We start from the raw sequence: 21,086 nt of genomic DNA on the forward strand, positions 1-21,086 counted from the left end.
GGTTCGATTCCGGTCAAGGGCATGTACCTTGGTTGCGGGCACATCCCCAGTGGGGAGTGTGCAGGAGGCAGCTGATCGATGTTTCTCTCTCATCGATGTTTCTAACTCTCTATTCCTCTCCCTTCCTCTCTGTAAAAAAATCAATAAAATATATTTTTAAAAAAAGGAAAGAAGAAAACTGAATAAGGTCAATATACAAAAGTCAATTGTACACACACACACACACACACATATGCTAGCAAAGTTGGAAAATAAAATTAATCACATTAGCATAAGAAATCTGCTTAGGAATAAATCCTAAGAAAGATGTACTTCTATACTAAAAACTATAAAACATTGCTGAGAGTAAAGATCTAAAGCTATGCAGGGAGTGGGAGGGAGCGTGGGAGAAGGCACTAGCTCACAAATTGGAAGCCTTGATAGTATAAAGGTGTACTGGTTAATAATGCAGATTTTGTAATCAAAGAAAACACGATAATTTCAAGAGAAACATCAAAAGTGCTTTATTCAAAGTAATGTCCATCGCTAGCTACACATTTCCCCCATCTTTCAGGTAATTTGTGGATACTGTCCCAATAGAACTTTTCTTGTTTTGAGACAAACCATTCAGAGAACAAATTTTCCACTTCTTCGTACGTTTTGAAGTGCTGCTCAGAAAGTGCATGTGTCATTGATCAGAACAAGTGGTAATCTGAAGGAGCAAGGTCTGGTGAATAGGGTGGGTGGATTAATTCTTCCTAGGCAAGATCTTTTAACGTGTCTTTAACTGGTTTTGAAGTGTGTGAAGGTGCATCATCATGAAGCAAAATTACTTTGCCATATCTTGTGGCCCATTCTGGTTGTTTCACGATCAAAGCTAAACAATCGGAAATTGTTTGCTGAGCAACCTTTAATCTTTCTGCAAGTTGTTTTTGAGTTTGACAGGCATCATCCAATAATGCTTGTAATTGTTGGTCTTCAAACTTTTTCGGTTGACCTGGGCGTTCTTTATCTTTCACAGCAAAATCATCACTTTTAAAGCGTTTAAACCAGCGTTCACAAGTATCTTGAAATGGAGCGTGTTCACCATAAGCTTCCCAAAGTATATGATAACTTTTTCTTCAAAATAAAATAATGAATTAAAACTTCCAGCAAATGCTCTTTTTTTGGCACGAAATTCGACATTTTTAAGCGTAAAAATATTTATAATGTTAACACCTTCAGAAAATTTGACATATGAAGTTTTGAAGCTTGCTGTCAATACAGCAAAATAGCATACATATCAAATCGCATATATATCAACATATGTGTAATTCCATCTATTGAAAAAAAAAAGCCACATTACTAACCAGTACATCTAGTATTAAAATTCTCATGTTGGGCTATCTATAGATTCAATGCAATCCCAATTATAAACCCAGCAGGTGTGTGTGTGTGTGTGTGTGTGTGTGTGTGTGTGTGTTTGTAAATCGACATGTTGACATTAAAACTGATGTGCAAATGTAAAGAAACTAGTCAAGGCAACCTTGGAGAACAAAGCTGAAAAACTTTTCTACCAGATTTCAATGCTTAATATAAAGTAACAGTTATTAAGATCATGTGGTATTGGCACAAAGACAGACATAGACCAGTGATTTTCAACCAGCGTGCCACAATAATTTTTTTCTTAAATCTTTATTGTTGCACAAGAATTTTTAAAACATGCAATACCTGACTAGTCAGGGGCACTTTGTCAAATTTAAAAAATGACAACAGCCAACACACTAGGTGCCCAGTATGAATGAATCAAAATTATACTTATTTTTTTCTTAAGATTGGCAAAAAATATATTTTTTGTTGTGCTACAGAATTTTAGTAATTGCTTTATGTGTGCTATGAGATACAGGTTACACCAAGCTGCATCAGAGGCTCCGCCCTCCCCCGCCCCATCCTTGGAATGTATGTTCTGTCCACCATTGCCACAGTAGAGGGCATTTGGGGGACACAGTCTTGAGAAGGCAATGTGTTGTTGAGATCATCTGGGTGGTATATGTGACTGAACCCTCCATATAAACTTTTAAAATTCTGGCAGAGGGGTGGAAATCTACTCCACGAGGAGCCCTAGATAGGCCTCATATGTAAGTTCTCTTGCTCATTAAATCTGCCACCTACCAATCTGGAGTGGTCTGCCTGTCTTCACTCTCTCCTTGCCCTTTACTGGAGCCCATTTCAGATTTCATCTGGGAAGTTCCCAAGGTTTTGAACCAACCCAAGTCCAGAAACAGATCCTGGCGTACATCACCTTGAAGCAATTCAGTGGAGAGAAAATAATCTTTTCAGAAAATATTGCTGGAGTAATATCTAATGCATGTGGGGGGAAAGATGAAGCTTGAGCCCTATTATCACATCATATTCAAAAATTAATTGGAGGATCATCATAGACCTAAATGCAATGCTTGTAGAAAAAAAAAGATTTTTTTAATGACTTTGAACAAAACACAAAAGCACTTACACTACATTAAATTTAGGAAGAATTCATGTGTTCTTACAGTTATTCTAAGAATCAAACTAGACCTTCAGAACTTCTACCACTATCTTCATAAATAAAATGTTCCTGTTATGCTCCCAGCATTTTATCAAATGGCAATATAGGAAATACTCATGAAATTATTTCTGCAAAATTATTTCATCCTCATAACTCTTATGAGGTAGATACTATGTATAACTACATTTTACAGAAGAGAATATAGTAGTTCTCTCCCTATCCGTGGTTTCACTTTCCACAGTTTTAGTTACCCACAGTCAACTGTGGTTAGAAAATATAAATGGTCAATTCCAGAAAACAATTTGTAGGTTTTAAATTGCTCACCTGAGTAGCGTGATGAAACCTTACGCCAACCTGCTTTATCCCTTTGTTCAGTGTATCCATGCCCATAAGTTGCTTTAGTACCTGTCTAGGTTATCATAGGCATCTAGGGTTTGGTACCATCTGCAGTTTCAGGAATCCTCTGGGGGGCGGGGTGTCTTGGAACGTATCTCCCATGGATAAGGAGGGACTACTATACTGGGAAAGAGATGGTGAACAGATTGCCCACAGTCACAGGGATTTGAACATGGCCATAACAAAGTACCAGAGGCTGGTGGCTTAACCAGAAATCTATTGCTCACGGTTTTGGAGGCTGGGAGTCCCAGATGAAGGACCAGCAGAGTCCAATTTCTGAGGAGAGCTCTCTCTCAGCTTGTAGATGGCTGCCTTCTCTCTGCGACATCACATGGCCTTTCCTCTGAGTTCATGAAGACAGAGAGCAAGCTCTCTGGTGTCTCCCCTTATAAGGACACGAATCCTGTTGGATCAGGCCCCCACTGTGTGTCCTCACTTAACTTTAATTCCTTACTCCATGTATGGCTCCCTTGGTGATTGGAGCTGCAGTATATGGACTTGTGGGGACACACACACATTCAATTCTTAAGAGTTAGTCTGGCTCCAGAGTCCACACACAACCTCTTATTTTAAGGCACATGAATATGTTCTTTAAGAAATCGGTACAACGAGAAATTAGCATACTGAGCACACTCTCCTCCAAAAACGTGTGTGTGTGTGTGTGTGTGTGTGTGTGTGTGTGTGTGTGTATTTATGATAATAGCATTGGAGCATAGGCCTCTGTGTCCTAGAACTTTTTGCAAATTCCTGGTAGAAAGCAAAGGAAGTGGGAGGACTAGTATAGCAAACAACTAAAAACATAGGAAGAAATGACCATATGGTGAAATACTCCAGAGAAATTTCAAGCTCAGGGTCACTAAATACAGTATCTTATGCCAGTATAACTGCTGATGCAAAAACCTCCTTACAGAGAATCTATATATATAAAAGTCTAAGCGACCGTCATAACTGAAACAACTGAATGGACGACCAAACAGGCTGCGTGGGGCGACCAGGCTGGCAGGGGAGTTAGTGAGGGCCGACCAAATGACTGAGCAGCAGGCTGCGTGGGGCGACCAGGCTGGCAGGGGGCGGGGGGACCAGGCCGGCAGGGGGCGGGGGGCAGTGAGGGACGACCAAATGACTGGGCAGCAGGCTGCATGGGGCAACCAGGCCAGTGAGGGGTTAGTGAGGGACGACCAAATGACAGAGCAGCAGGCTGCTTGGGGCGACCAGGCTGGCAGGGGGTGGGGGGCAGTGAGGGGCGACCAAATGACGGAACAGCAGGCTGCGTGGGGCGACCAGGCCGGCAGGGGGGCAGTTGGGGGTGACCAGGCCAGCAGGGGGGGCAGTTAGGGGCGATCAGGCAGGCAGGCAGGTGCAGTTAGGAGCCAGTGGTCCCAGATTGTGAGAGGGATGTCCGACTGCTGGTTTAGGCCCGATCAGGATAGAGCCTAAACTGGCAGTTGGACATCCCCCAAGGGGTCTTGGATTGGAGAGGGTGCAGGTTGGGCTGAGGGGACAAATTTCATGCACTGGGCCTCTAGTCACTTATAATTGGGGGCCTGGGGTGGGCAGAGGGGAATTCCATAACGAGGGGAAAGGCTGGTTGGTATTGATCTTTAATGATTATGAAAGCTACAAAAATAAACATATTAAATTTATAGCTAACAAAATTCAGATCACAACTGCAATTGTGCTAACTGTTAAAAAGAATACTAATGAATCATCCTTTTTCATTTTTTGGTATATTTCTGATGAAACAGTGTGATATATAATTTGACATTATTCCATGCTTCATTTTTATAACCTATTCATCCCTCTGACCTTCTATTTAATGAAGGATATCTGCTGGCCTTAAGGCAATTTAAAACAACAAGCTTGGGAGAAAGAAATAATTTTGAATCCTGCAGTACTGAGAAAGGTGTAATAAGGTTTATCTTTTTTTCCCTCAATCTCATCTCCTGTTTGTCTCTCATTTCCTGGGGCAGAGAATTGAATTGCGGGCCATAGCTAGAAAGGATGTCTGCTTTCAGACAGGCCACCTTCAGCTGAATGCATCTCTTTCTTGTTAAAAGAAAAAGCCAACATATTCCAACACTTTGAGTTTTTTACCATTTTCCTCAATATTGCCCTTCTGTAGGTACATGGTTAGTGTCTCAATATATAAGGCAACAATTTAGACAAATGCAAGGGTCACCTGAACCTAGATAGATAGAATCACCTTGCCCAATTCTCTCTCTTCACCTTGCCAATTCCACGTTTTAGGATTAGCTATTTGAACCATCCCACCTCCATTGATCACACTCTTTATAAGGTTCAGCATGTTTTGGCTACAAATAACAGAAAATCCAGTTCAAAGTTGCATAAGCAATAGGGATATTTATCCTATATAATAAAAGCCTAATATGCTAAGTGTCCAGTCGTCTGTTCAACCAATCAAAGTGCAATATGCTAATGATATGCTAAGGCCACTCAACTCCTCGCTATGACATGCACTGACCACCAGGGAGTTAGTGCATGTAGGTTAGCTTGCTGCTGTGGTCCAGCCAATCAGGACTGAGCGAGATGGGCCAGACACGCCCTGGAGCCCTCCCGCAGTCCCTCCCCAGCTGGTCAACTTCCAACATCCCTCCCTGGCCTCGATTGTGCACTGGTGGGGTCCCTCGGCCTGGCCTGCGCCCTCTCGCAATCTGGGACCCCTCGGGGGATGTCAGAGAGCTGGTTTCAGCCCGATCCCACAGGCCAGGCCTAGGGACCCCACTGGTGCATGAATTTGTGCACTGGGCCTCTAGTTTTCTTAAACGAATCCAGAAAAGGTTGGGCTTCAGACATAGTACATGAGGAATCCAGGTTTACTTCTTGGTAGTTCTCTTGGTTCTGTCTCTGTTTGGCTTTATCTTTAGCATAGTAGCGAGATTGTTGTGGCTGTTCCATGCATCATAGTGAAACAAAATTCTCTAGAGCAAGAAGGATCACCTTTTAAGAAGTACATCTCACTAGCCCAAATTGAGCTACATACACATCGCCAAGTCCATTACTGAAAAGAGGAGTGAAATTACCAGAGTGACTTAGACCAGGGTTATAGGAATGTTGGAGAGTCACCTATATTTATTATTAAGCATTCATTAAAAAATAAAAACAAAAAGTTGACAAAAGTAAGAATCAGAATTATTGAATTTAAAAACATGATTGCAAAGAAAAAAAATGTGGATGGGCTGTAATATAGAATATCCACAACTGAAGATCAAATTAATGAGCCGGAGTATCAAGCTAAGAAATGCTGGGGATGATCCTAAAAAAAGGGGGACATATGTAATACTTTCAACAATAAAAATTTAAAAAGAAGAGAGGGAAAACTAACTAACTAAAATTAAATAGAAAAAAATATAAAATGAAAATTAAGAAATAGAGAGTAGATTTAGATATTCCAACTGTTCATCTGATAGGAGTTCCTAAAGGAGAGAATGGAGAGGAAGAAATAAATACTAGAAGTTTCCCCAGGGTTGAAAGAGACATGAGTCTTTTCTAATTAAAGAGGTCCATGGAAAGCAAAGCAATATATATGATAAAAGATTTACTATTGAAATACATCAAAGTAATATTTCAGAATTTTAAATTTTATTGGAAATCTAGATTTATTTTTATTGAAGAACTAACAAAAACAGATTGTCTACTAGTAAAAAGAAAGAGAACCAGACTGGTGTCAGACCCCTCACCATTAACACTGAATGCTAAAACTTTCTGCAAAATATAAGGGAAATAATTTTGACCTTAAAATACCATAGTCAGTGTGTTACAGTGTAGTTGTGTTCCCTTGGCCTTCTTGCTTTGAAGCATGGCTCTGTCCTGAGAACACTGATTGCCCTGCATCCCTCGAAAGCAATAGCTCTTTTCTCTCCCTTGCATCAGTGGGCCTGGAGTCTAGTTAGGTGTCCTTAATCTTTCTTTTCACTTTCAGGCCATTCTTGTTGCCTCCTTAAAGCTGCATAGCTTTCAATTAGAAAGTAAAAGAAATAAAATAATAAATAAAAAACAAATAATAAAGCACCATTCCAAATACACACACACACACACACATACCTGCATAGCTTTGACTCAGATGTCATCAGACTGTATCACTCATTTCCCCGTTGCAGTTATTTACTGATCTCTGAGTTATTCTTCCTCCTTCACTGTCCCCACCATACGCTGCCTCCTACCCATTCTTGGAAGATTTTAATTCCTGGCTTTCACTCTCCCCTATTTCTATCTTGATGTCAACATGCCTGTGGATGATCCTTCAAATCTTGGCTTCATTGTTTCTTGACCACTTCTCTAATGCTCTTATCTTCCACCTCATCTCAGCTACTTTTGCTCTTGTAAAACCCTGGACTTAAATATCAATCACATACTCATTCCCCCCCCCCCCCCAATGGCAACTGAAAGCATACTATTTATACTACTTGAAAACCCCCTCTTAAGTTTGCAGCTCACTCCCTTTAGTACTCAGACTCCAATTACCTTTTCCATAATCACTCCCTCACTCCCTTATATACATATTCAACTTCCTTGTCACTCTCTTGCTTTCCTGTACTCAGCTGAAAAAACAACATATTTTAAAGAAATGAGAAAAGTATATGCATTATTTTGTAGGCTTTTACGTTTATGTGAAGAATAATACATAGGCTTTGTGTGGGTCTTTGCTCAAAATTAGTTTGGAGTTTTTTGTATTGTATCATGTAGTTCTAATTAATTCAATTGCTGAATTGTGCAAATATGCAACTTATTCATTCTTTCTCCTATTGGTGGTCAGATTGTTGCCAGCCTTTTGATTACTACAAAGAACATTCTTGAATATGTCTCCACACAAATTCGAGTGCATGTACTTCTCTAGGTTACCTATGTTTTCAAATACTTTGTCATAGAGTTCATCATCCTGTGTTTGTGAGAATTTCAAAGCCTTTACTGATATTAATATAATTTCTTCATCTTAAACCTCAGTATACCAGGAAAACCAGTCATCATTTGTTACGTGTCCAATGGACCTTTTTAATTTTTAAAAATAATTCTTTATTTAGTGAACATGTAGAGAATAAAGAAATAAACTTTAATAGAAATTCTAATAAGAATGTAAACATAGAAAACACAACTTTTAAAAAATATTTTTTCTGGTTTTGAAGATATTTAATACACAAGATGGTTATCATCCCTTAAACACAATTGGGTGTTCAACTATCATGAACCTAGAATATATTCACCTTATGAACCGTGACTCAATTTCAAATGTATCTTTAATGGGCTCTCGTTTATTATCAGTTTTTATTTTGCACTTGCATATTCAAAATGTAATACATTTAAGAACTCTGATGTCACTTTTTTTTTTTAATCCTCACCTGAGGATATTTTTCTATTGATTTTTAGAGAGAGTGGAAGGGAGAGGGAGAGACAGAGAGACACATCAATTGGTTGCCTCCCACATGCGCCCCGATTGAGCCTGCAACTGAGGTACATGCTCTGGACCCGAATCGAATCCGGGACCCTTCAGTCCAGGCTGATGCTCTACCCACTGAGCCAAACAGGCTAGGGCTGATGTCACATTTTTATTGGAGAGGATGGCCACCTTTTTTGCTTCATAATTGCTAAAACATTCTCACTTTGATTTCTAAACACCTATCAAAATGGTAAACCCAATTGATTTTTCACTCTTATATAATCTATTTACCCCACCCCCCACCCCAGTATGGTTGGATATCTTTACTTCAGTTATGTTTGGCTAGAATAAGTAATGAAATTTGGAGATACAATAAATTCTCAAAGAAACTGATTTGATCATCAGGCTTATTCAGCTTAAGTTGTACCTGACTTTATTTCATCTTTTTTAAAAAAATGTATTTTTTATTGTTGATAGTATACAGATATTTCTCATTTGCACCCCCCCCCCATACTCCCTTTCCCAGCCTCTACCCACCCACTCTAGGCTTTCACTACCCTATTGCCCGTGTCCATGGGTTATGAATATGAGTATATAAGTTCGTTGGTTTATCTCTTCTCGTCCCCCCAACCCCACATGGAGGTATGTCAGTCTGTTCCATGCCTCCATACTTATTTTGTTGGCCAATGCATTTTGTTCATTAGATTCCACAGATGAGATCGTGTGATATTTATCTTTCTCAGATTGCCTTATTTCACTTAGCATAGTATTTTCCAGGTCCATCCATGCTGTCCAAAAGGGTAAGAGATCCACAGCTGCATAGTATTCCATGTTGTAAATGTGCCACAGCTTTTTTTATCCATTCAACTACCGATGGGCACTTGGGCTGTTTCCAAATCTTAGCTATTGTAAATAATGCTTCTATGAACATAGGGGTGCATATATTCTTTCTGATTGGTGTTTTGGTATTTTTTGGACATATTCCCAGAAGTGGGATTGCTGGGTCAAATGGAAATTCCATTTTTAATTTTTTGAGGAAACTCCATACTGTTTTTTATAGTGGCTGCACTAATCTGCATTCCCACCAGCAGGGAACTAGTGTTCCCTTTTCTCCACATCCTTGCCAACACTTGATTTTTTTGATGATAGCCATTCTGACAGGTGTGAGGCGATACGTCATTGTGGTTTTAATTTGCATCTCTCTGATGATTAGTGACTTTGAATATTTTTTCATATGTCTCTTGATCATTTGTATGTCCTCTTTGGAGAAATGTCTATTCAGGTTTTCTGCTCATTTTTAAATTGGATTGTTTGTTTTCCTTTTGTTGAGTTATATGAGACTATATATTTAGAATATTAACCCCTTATCAGATGTATCATTGGCAAATATGTTCTCCCAAACAGTGAGTTCCTTATTCATTTTGATGATGGTTTCTTTTGTTGTGCAGAAGCTTTTTATTTTGATGTAGTCCCATTTGTTTATTTTCTCCTTTTTTTAAAAAAAATATATTTTATTGATTTTTTTACAGAGAGTAAGGGAGAGGGATAGAGAGTTAGAAACATCGATCAGCTGCCTCCTGCACACCCCCTACTGGGGATGTGCCTGCAACCAAGATACATGCCCTTGACTGGAATCAAACCTGGGACCCTTCAGTCTGCAGGCCGACACTCTATCCACTGAGCCAAACTGGTCAGGGCTGTTTATTTTCTCCTTAGTTTCTTTGCTTCAGGAGATATAACCATAAACATATTACTACGTAAGATGTGATACCTTAATGCCTATATTCGCCTCTTTTTTATGGTTTCATGCCTTACACTTAAGTCTTTTATCCATCTTGAGTTTATTCTTGGGTATGGAGTTAAGTTGGTGGTCTAGTTTCATCTTTTTGCATGTGTTTGTCCAGTTTTCCCAGCACCATTTGTTAACAAGATTGTTTTTACTCCATTATGTTCTTGCCTCTTTGTCAAATATTAATTGACTGTAATGGTGTGGGCCAATTTCTGGGGTCTCTGTTCTGATCCATTGGTCTATAAGCTTGTATTTACACCAGTACTAGGCTGTTTTGGTTATAATGGCTTTGAGGTATAGTTTGATATCCGGTATTGTTATCCCTCCTACTTTGTTCTTCTTTCTCAAGATTGCTGCAGCTATTCAGGGTCTTTTATGGTTCCATATAAATTTTTGGAGTATTTGTTGTAGCTCTGTGAAGTATGTCATTGGTATTTTAAAAGGGATTGCACTGAATCTATAGATTGCTTTGGGCAGTATAGACATTTTAATGATGCTAATGCTTCCAATCCATGAACATGGTAAACACTTCCATTTGTTTATATTTTCCTCTTTCTTTTTTTCAATGTCCTATTTTCCAAGTACAGATCTTTTACCTCCTTTGTTAAGCTTATTCCTAGCATCTTATTTTTTGTTGTTGTTACAATGGTAAATGGGCTTGCTTTCTTCGTTTCTCTTTCTGGGAGTTCATTATTGGTGTATGAAAATGCCATTGATTTCTGGATGTTGATTTTGTATCCTGCTATGCTGCAAATTCATTTATTAAGGCTAGTAGTTTCTGGTCGAGTCTTTAGGATTTTCTATGTACAATATCATCTGCTTCCTCCTTTCCAATGTGGGTGCCTTTTATCTGTTCTTGTCTCATTGCTGTGGCAAGGACTTCCAATACTATGTTGAATAAGAGTGGTGAAAGCAGATATCCTTGCCTTGTTCCTTTTCTTAAGGGAAACGCTTTTAGTTTTTGCTCATTGAGTATGATGATGGCTGTAGGTCTGTCATATATGCCCTTTATTATGTTGAGGTATGATCCCTCTATTCCCACTTTACTGAGTTTTTATCAAAAAAGGGTGCTAAATTTTGTCAAATACCTTTTCTGTATCTATTGATATGATCATGTGGTTTTTATCTTTCAATTTATTTATGTGAAGTATCACATTTATTGATTTACGAGTATTGTACCAGCCTTGCATCTCTGTAATACATCCCACTTGATCATGGTGTATGACCTTTTTAATATTCATCTATTTACTTGAATCACTTTTGAATATATACCTTCCTTTAGTATTTGCCTACTTACAAACACTATCATGTAAATTATGATGAACAAACATAAAAGATGTTGTCATAAAGTATTGTGTGATTAAGTCCTTTCTTTTGGATGACTGACTGGATGAGAGTATGTATTCCTTTTGTCCTTAGAAATATATATATTGTCCGCTCATTGAATTTTGAATTTGAGAAAATTTTCTGTCTGAGATTTTACTTATGAGTTCTGGGTGCTGATTTGTTTAATAATTATGAAGCATTTGTTAAAATGTTTTGGCATTATGGGTGAAAAAAGAAAAACACTAAATTCCTAGTTGTGCCCAAATAAAAGCTTAAAAGACATTTACAACCTGGCTGGGTGGCTCAGTTGACTGGAGCAATATCCCCTACATCAAAAGGTTGTGGGTTGGATCCTTAGTTGGGGCACGAGCAGGAGGCAACCAATTGATGTTTCTCTAACATCAATGTTTCTCTCTCTCTCTCTCCCTTTCTCCTAAAAAAAAAAATCAATAAAAATATATCCTTGGTTGAGGATTAAAAAACTATTAAAAACATTTACATAAATTATGTCTCCAGATTTCTTTTATACCAGTGGTTCTCAACCTTGGCTGCACATTAGAATCACCGGGGAATCTTTTTAAAATCCTGATTTCTGGCCTCATCCTCCGGAAATTCTTTCTTTGTTATGGGGTGGGGCCACAACATTAGTAACAAAGAAACAGAATTTCCGGAGGATGAGGCCCAGAAATCAGGATTTTAAAAAGATTTCCCGGTGATTCTAATGTGCAGCCAAGGTTGAGAACCACTGTTTTATACCTCCTTGTAAGATGATGCAGTATTTGAGGCAATGCAATAAGAAAGCTGAAGGATAATGCAAGTAATTTATTTCGCTGTTGCTTTTCATTCTAAGTGATGCCATCACTATTGTTTTCTCACTGTAGTCTTTTTTTTTTTAATCGTAGTTCCTGATGTTATACCAAAGGTTAATGTTTATATTTTTCTTTTTGTCCTTTCCCTCCCTATTAATCTTGGTCTACTTTAATTAATGCAAAGAATAGGTCTTTACTTTTTTGATATTCTCTATAATTTGTCTTCTGTTTCACTGACATTTTCCAAAGGAGGGTACTTTTGGTTTTTAAATATATTGAACATTTTGGTCAGAAAACACAATCTGTGTAACTATCAAATTTTTGAAATTTGCAGATTTTTTTAAAATTCATTTTTTATTTTATTGATCTTTTAGAGAGAAGGGAAGGCAGACGGAGAGAGAAACATCGATGAGAGAGAACCATTGACTGGCTGTCTCCTGCACATCCCCCACTGGGGATTGAGCCCACAACCTGGGTATGTGCCATGGACAGGAATCCAACCAGTGACCTCTTGGTGCATGGGACGATGCTCAACCAACTGAGCCACACCATCCAGAGTGAAATTTGCGGAGACTTTGTGATTTAGAACATTTATAAAAAACTTATTGTCTTGGCTGGGTGGCCCAGTTGCTTAGAGCAACAGGACATTAAAAGATTAGTAGGTTCCATTTCAGATCAGGGCACAAGCCCAGTGCAAGAGGCAACTGATTGGTTTCTCTCTCACATGGCAGTTTCTCTCTTCCACTTCATCTCTCTGGAATCAATACAAAACTGGGGAAAAAGTTATTTTACACTGTTTATACCTGGAAAAATACATATTATATATAATCTCTATTTTGTATACCAGCTTTCTATATCATTACAAATTCTACATAAGTCTTAGTTTTATTTTATTTTTTTTAAATATATTTTATTGATTTTTTACAGAGAGGAAGGGAGAGGGATAGAGAGTTAGAAACATCGATCAGCTGCCTCCTGCACACCTCCTACTGGGGATGTGCCCGCAACCCAGGTACATGCCCTTGACCGGAATCGAACCTGGGACCTTTCAGTCCGCAGGCCGACGCTCTATCCACTGAGCCAAACCGGTTTCGGCAAGTCTTAGTTTTAGATGCATCTTTTCGAAACCAGCAAATAGAATGATTCCATTTCTCTAATCCAATCTGATAGTCTTTTAAAAGGAAAATTTTACTTTTTTTTTAGGTTATCACTACTGAAATACTTGGACTTACTGCTGTCATTTTTTACCTTTTTCCTCCTTCCCTTGGATAGTTATATTTCCCTCTCCCCTCTGCTGGTTTGAGATTTTTAAAATTTTTGCTAAGAATATATGTTAAGAATCATATATTCTTTAACATAATTCTGAAAAGTGATATACTAGTATCCCTTTTACAAATATTTAAGTCAATATACAACCATTTTTATCATAAGTTCCAAAAATTGCAAAGGAAGTGATTTCTGCAGTAGTGATATTTTGAGTTAAATCAATTACATTATTAACGGAATCTGAATATCATAGAAATCTGATATGTACTATCACTCCTTAAAATAATAGGAAATTTTACACTCTTTTATTCCTAATTCATTTTATACCACTTTACTTCTCTTTATTAGTATAGTGATGCTTGAAGGTCTTTTACTGATACCCTGTCATACAGCTGTTTCTCAGAATGTATGAAAAAATATATTTATTAAAATAAAAAAATTTGGGGGGAATTAAAAAATCAATTTTTTATGACTACTATTCAAATGATAAAAACAATAAAACTATATTAATTTTACTGTTATTAAAACATTTTTATTGAAAATGTATCTCTTAATGAGATGGATGGTGCTGTATTCTCTATATTCAAGGGTAAATATTGCTAATTGCTAGAATGAGATATCAATTTTATTACTATTTTTAAAGTAAATGCTTAGAACTCATTCATGCATATAAATAAAAAAGGAATATAATTTTGTTATAGTGATGCCATTTAATTCTTGGATGCCTTTTATGTTATGTGCCAAAAAATCATAAACTGGGCCTCCTGGTGCTTACCACAGGCTGTGTTCTTACACTGACTGTACAGAAATAGGAGGCAGAGTAAACTTGCCCCATATACACCTCAGCTCAGGCTCTTTGCCTGGTCTGTATTGTGAATGGGGAGACATTGAAAAAAAAAATCATAAACTGATCTATCATTATTTTGAATGATCATCAATTGACAATTTGATTACACTTTTTTCAATTTTGCTGGAAGCAAATAATTAAAAAACACACTCACTGGAGACCTTGATGTTCAGGCCATTTTCTTTCTTAGCTCCTTGGAATGTTAACCAAAAGGCTTTACCAAGACTTACCTATAACTCTTACACTTAGAATCATCTTGCTTATGGAAAATTAAGACAAAACTGAGTAAAAATACCCCCATAAAATTGGAAATTGCATAGATATCTTGAAGATGATTATGTAGAGATTTAGAAATGTTATTATTTGAAAAGTATTTATGTTTGTTACAAAATTAAAAGAGAATATAAATATCTGACATGGAAGAACTAATCTTAAGTAGTTTTCTACAGTTAAATGCACTATGTCCTTAGATTACATTTTATGGACATTTACACCTATACCTACATGTAATTATATGCTCTGCTTTTAAGTATTGTTTAAGCCAGTGGTTGGCAAACCGCGGATCGCGAGCCACATGCGGCTCTTTGGCCCCTTGAGTGTGGCTCTTCCACAAAATACCACGTGCAGGCGCGCACGTACAGTGCGAAGTTGACTTAAAACTTTAAGTAAAGTTTATTAAGTTAATTTTAAGGAACGTTGTGGAGTGAAAGATGTAGTGTCGAGGATTGAGAAAGGTATGTTGAGATGGTTTGGACATATAGAGAGGATGAACGAAAGGAGATAGACAAAACAAGTATAAAAGATGAGTGTGGATGGGAGAGTTGGAAGGGGTCGACCTCAGCGAACGTACCTCAATCAGATTGAGGACGTTTTTAGCAAAGGCCAGCTTAGGAGTACCCTAATTAAGTTAATGACAATGTACCTACCTATACAGTTTAAGTTTAAAAAATTTGGCTCTCAAAAGAAATTTCAATTGTTGTACTGTTGATATTTGGCTCTGTTGACTAATGAGTTTGCCGACCACTGGTTTAAGGTATTTATCAAGCTATGATTCACATTTTAACATCTCTGAAATTAGGATGCATCTTATAATTAATGGCATATCATAGTTTATTCTTTTTGGCATAACATAGTTTAGTTGGCAATGCTTTTCTTTTTACTAAGTGATATATAATGGTGAATCATATAATAATGATGTCTTACATTAGAAAAAATTATATTTGCCTGTGGAAATTAAAAGCAAAAAGATAGTCATTAGTAAGTTCAGGGCTTATGCAAGGTATCCTGATGGCTATTATGTTTTATGACTACTACTGATGACTATTGTTTTATTTACAGTAAAATCCACACTATACTTGTTAATTTTTAAACCTAAGTGTATAGTAAGAATGGAAAAAGCAGATAAATAGCTCATAGACAATAAGCAGGAGCCTTGGGCCAGGTAAAATTTTAATATGAATTTACAGAATCTAATGATGAACCTGGCAAAGGTTAATAAAAATATTTCACCCAAGAATCTGAAAAATGCTCTAGAAAATATAAAATCATGAACTTACCTCTGAAATATGATCTTTCAACTTGAAGATGTAATGTTAATATGTCAGAAATAAAAAAGTAATACACTTGTTCTAATTTTAACTTTCTCCTTGAAATCATGCAAATTATGCTAGTCAGACAGGTTTTAGATGTATTCATCAGGCTCTTTACCATTATTGATAATGGTGAAGACAGTTTGCTTGACATCAGATTCACCAAAACCCATAACGCTTGAATATTCTAATTCTAAGATAGATGAGGTCAGCAACCTTCCAATTAGTTGCCTGAAAATAAGGGTCTTTCCCTCAGGCTCTCTTTGCTTTACTTTCACACTACTCAATTATAGGAAAAATGGTTTTTTGAATAGTCAGGTGACAGAAAAAGCAGTCATTATACAAAACCTATCATCACTCTGTCTTCCTACTTGACAATACATCTAAATTCTGAACATCTCCACATTGGCCAATATAACCCATTTCTAAGACCACATCTCACCCACAATGAAAATACATTACCTTCCACCATACTTCCTTGGTGGAAAGGAAGGAAAGATCTACCCAAGTTCAAAGGGAAGGGACCTAAGTTCACGTCTTGATGGGGGTAGTGGCAAGGTTCTGGAAGAGTATGTGAGACCTGAAATATTATTGGGGTAATTTTTGAAAAATACACTGCCATAGGTATTTTTTTTTTTAAGTGGGATAGGGTGATTACATAATGGCAGAAGAAAAATGGAGAACTGGCATAATCCACTGGTCATGGAGGTGGTCTTTAAAGGCAGATCAGTTTTAACAAAGAGTACAGAGGGGAATTGAGGATCTGGCCCTGGGTCCCTTAAAGCTTTCTGTGCCTGCATATCCCTTGGGAAAGTTGGATATTGTTGCCTGAAGACACAACTATAGATTATTTTTACATTCTTTAATTATATAAATATTTAAGATGCATACGTAAGTGTAAATTTTTCTAATGAAATTATTTAGCAGGTAAAAATGTGTATTCTGAAACACTAAAAAAACCAACCATTTTTCATTTAAAAGAATAATCCACTTTTTTTCATTCAGCTAAACAAAAGTAGGCTAATAATAGAAACAAACCAAAATATTAATGTCAAAAGAACTTTGATAACTGACATGACCAACTAGAGTATACAGCAATGCATCTTTTCTGATAACAAAAAGTGTTTCTCTTAAAAAAATTAGAGAAAGTCAGACCTCTGGAAGTATATGTTGGTAACTTGACAGGAAAAGTTTTACATTTAGTTGTTTAACATTGCACTTAGAGTAAAATAAAATGCACATAAACCATTAGAAGTTAAAATTTGAAAGTCTTCCAAATATATACTTTAGCACAAAATACTCCTTGACTTCCTTTATCATTTTTGCCAATAACCCAGTGATCTCTAAGAGTTGCTTTAATAATTATTTCCAAAAGCTATTTCCTAAAGATAATATTTCTTACCTATGAAGTTCAATAAAAGATTTAAAAAAGTAATACACTTGTTCTAATTTTCATTACACATCATGACCTCGAATCATTTGGAAAGACGAGATGTTAGGGAATAAAGCCATTTCCTTTAATATACTGGGGTTAAAGTATTTACTATTTTTTAATATACAGAATATAAGGGCAGAACAATATAGTAGATATAATCAGAATGTCTGCATTTATTCACCTAATATTTATTAAGCACCTACTTTTTTTCCAGGCATCATTCTAAGAGCTAAGGATATTGGGGTGAATGAGAAATAACTACAAATTGTTTGAGTGCTTACTATGTGCCAGGCTCTGGCCTAATAGTTTCACACATGTAAACCCATTTAATCCTCAAATAAAACACCTCTATGACATGGGTACTATTAATTTCTTCATTTTACATGAGAAAACTGAGGCATAGAGAAGTTAAATAACTCATCCAACTAGTAATTGGCAGTAGTAGTCCTGGGTATCATGGAGATTTTATTAATCTAAAATCCTTCCCTTCTCATTTTCTTCTTTGCCTATGTGAAGACCTAACAAAATTAACTGAGTATGGCTCAAATAGGTGGTATGATCATTTCATTTTTGGACATTTATTTCTGGGAATGTGTAAACAAAATTTTAACTAGCTCTATTTTCATGTATTGTGACCTCAAAATATTTAAAAAGCCTGGATGTTATAAGACTTGATTTAAAAAAAAAAAAATCCCTTCATATTTTTCTCTTCATTACTGTAGGTAAATATTCATAACATTTCTCTCTGTGGAAAACCACTTCTCTACTTCAGGTAGGCATAGTGGGGCTAAAAATCACAGCTCCATCTCATTGTAGGGGAGTGTTCATTGTTCGAACTAATTAGGCCTCATACCTTGGACAGTTATTGGAAAAGGACTACACAAACATAATCTAAGTAAGCATGGCCAATCTGCCTTCCCTGGGATTCACAAAGGTGGGAAATGTCCTCTTCACAGTGGAAGTGAATTGAGACTGCCAGTAGCCATCTTTCTTAGCCTCAAGAGAAAATGACTCCACAATACTGAGTAATGTAGAGACATTCAGACACAAAATACTTTGACCTAGCTATGCAAGAAATAGGTATGTTCTTGCCTTTTCCAGTTAAGTAAGGGTTCAAAACTCTTTACTTAAGCTTGAGTTTCTGTGGCTTCCAGTCAAGTTCCAATGCATTTTAACAAAAGCATTACAGAAAATATGCACATAAAACAATGGTTATAACAGACAGGAACAGAACTCTCCTTTATTCTCTTCCGTGACCCCTCTTTCCCTAGGTGAACAAATATAGAACTGTCTATAGCTCAAAGGATGGTTTATTAATTTATTTTCAAAAGTAGTAGGCAAAATATTTACTTACGAATTCTAATGACAAAGCATTAATTTAATACTTCTATTCCTTTAGCATATGACAAAACCACAATATAGCTAGGAAGACAAAATGTTTTATTTTAAAACACTGGAAAAACATTAAAAGACAAATGTCCATTATATAACCAAGAATGTTAAATAGTTGGAAACTGTAAATCTTCTAAAATGTGGTAGGCACTTTCAGAGAAATACTGCAAATTATCCTACCATATTTCTTTTCTAATACCAACAATATTTGACATGATGAAAAATACCAAGAAGACTCAACTAATTATTCAGTCAAAGTCACCATGTCAGGGTTCAATTTAGGGTTCAAAACACAAGTGAGTTTTGTCCAAGATGTTCCTGACACATGAAGCTTCCAGTTGAATTTCAGAAATGTTAACAAAAGTATCTTCCTTTTTTGCCTGTGAATGTTTGAGTATTGCTGTACTGTTGGCTTATATCCACTACAGACACTGGTTCTAGGCCAGCCCAAGGGTCTTCAAGCATTGAAGGTTTGAAATAACTTTCCAACTCATTAGACATTCTTTTTTCTCTACCACGACCTGATCCAAAAGGTGTAGATGTCCTTGGAGAACCCTTTAGGAAAAAAATCATCAGTTAAAAAAACATTTCCTAGGGATAACTGGTACTTTTTAAAAGGTCGTAAGGGTCACACTGCCAGTTTAAAGTTGTTGTGCCTTTGAAGCCAAATATGTTCAATTGCAAACTCCATCTTTATTTAATCTAGTGTTTTTGTTTTTGAAATGTATTTAAACCAATTTGGTATGCTCTTTTATTATTAATTCCATGCTCACTGTCACCTCAAAATACTTTGGGTTTTCTAACTTTGCAGAACTACCAATTGGTGGTGAAATTAAGAAACAATTGTATTTCAATTTTTTCCCCCCTCAAAATTCCCCTATTTTCTGGGGGGGGGGGGATTTAAAACTTGTAAACCCTACAGCTTAAAGATTTCTAGAACCTGCCCATCTTCATTAGCTCTAGATTTAAAGGGACGGGGTTGACTTAGCATAAGCAAAGATGGCAATGCATCGAGTACATGCGAGCTGTAAACCAGCAATCCTGCACCCACCGGAAGCCCCCTCTCCTGCACTCTCACTGAGGGGAACAGGAAGCGGCCACCTTCACCGATCCTCCCCTGAGAACACTTGGAGCGGAAGCCAGTGGGTTCGAAAACAAAGCCGGGGAAGGAAAGGGGGGAAAGAGTGCAGGAGCGATGACCCTGCAACCTAGCCCACCGCTATGCTGGGAGTCGGAGCTCGGCGCCTGGAGACCGGGCTCAGGATAAATGCACTGAAACGGGCTGACGAGACCTCCGACAACGGAGAGAGAACTGGGGACAGCCGAGGGCTCTAGAGAGGGAAGGCTTTGCCCGGGGAACCTAAAGACCGTTACTTAACTTCTCTGAGCCTCAGTTTATTCGTCTGCCAAGAGGGGCTAACAAGCGATAGTCTCACCTCATAGAGGATCGAAAAAAAAATAATCCACGGACAGGGATTACTGGTACCATGCCTGCCAGACAGTAAGAACTCCGCCAACGCTGGCTATGTGTTACCTGGGGGTGGGCCTGCTGCCCCGGGGAGTAGCCGAATTGCTGCTGGGACCCCGCGGGGGACCTGGAGTAGGAGCCAGGGTAGCCGCCAGGGGACGGAGACCCGAACCGGCCCCCGGGGAAGCTGCCGCCGTGTCGCGGAGAGTGGCTGCTCCCATAGGGCCTACACCGGGGCCCGAACGACGGCGTGTGATGCGGGCTCCCGTACCCGTCCCGAGGGGAAGGAGGCCGCGGCCCGCCTCCGCCCGGGGTACCCCGGTAGCTGCTTCCGCTGCTCCAACCTCCTACCCCCGGCCCGGGGTAAGGAGGAGTCGGGGGTCGGAAGTTCTGTCGGTGCATGTCGGCAGAGGAAGGCTTCACTCCCGCGTCCCCGGAACTGTCTGGACTGAGCCTCCGGGGAGAGCTGGTGGTCCCGTACCAAAGCAGTCCCCCGACTGCCGGAGCCGCACAGCACATTGGTTCCGGCTTCCCAAAGGTTCCGCTTGGGGCAGGGGAACAAGTGGGGCATTATTTATTTCTATTGATTTCAGAGAGGAAGGGAGCGGGAGAGATAGAAACATCAATGATGAGAGAGGATCATTGATCGGCTGCCTCCCGCACGCCCCACACTAGGCATCGAGCCCACAACCGGGCACGTGCCAGGAATCGAACCGTGAGCTCCTGGTTCAGAGATGGACGCTCAACCACGGAGCCACGCCGTGGGTACAGAACCAGCGAATGAAATAAAGGCAGGAGGAAGAAGAGGACAGAAGAGAGGCCGAACGCCCGGCTCGGAAACCGCCTGTACAGTTTGGCGGCGTCTGGTCGGGGC

General features: G+C 38.4%; 1 protein-coding gene across 1 annotated transcript; it reads right to left on the bottom strand.

The window, feature by feature from the left end:
• Positions 1-17,443: 17,443 nt before the first annotated feature.
• Positions 17,444-20,836, bottom strand: MPLKIP (M-phase specific PLK1 interacting protein). The gene is made up of 2 exons (XM_005875612.2): positions 20,279-20,836; positions 17,444-19,299 (listed from the first exon to the last, which is right to left on the bottom strand). The coding sequence occupies exons 1-2, from the start codon at positions 20,729-20,731 to the stop codon at positions 19,099-19,101; spliced, it is 654 nt and encodes a 217-aa protein (XP_005875674.1). The 5' UTR covers positions 20,732-20,836; the 3' UTR covers positions 17,444-19,098.
• Between the last annotated feature and the right edge of the window lie 250 nt (positions 20,837-21,086).

This window comes from Myotis brandtii, unplaced genomic scaffold (assembly GCF_000412655.1).
Source record: "Myotis brandtii unplaced genomic scaffold, ASM41265v1 scaffold465, whole genome shotgun sequence".
Taxonomy (NCBI): domain Eukaryota; kingdom Metazoa; phylum Chordata; class Mammalia; order Chiroptera; family Vespertilionidae; genus Myotis; species Myotis brandtii.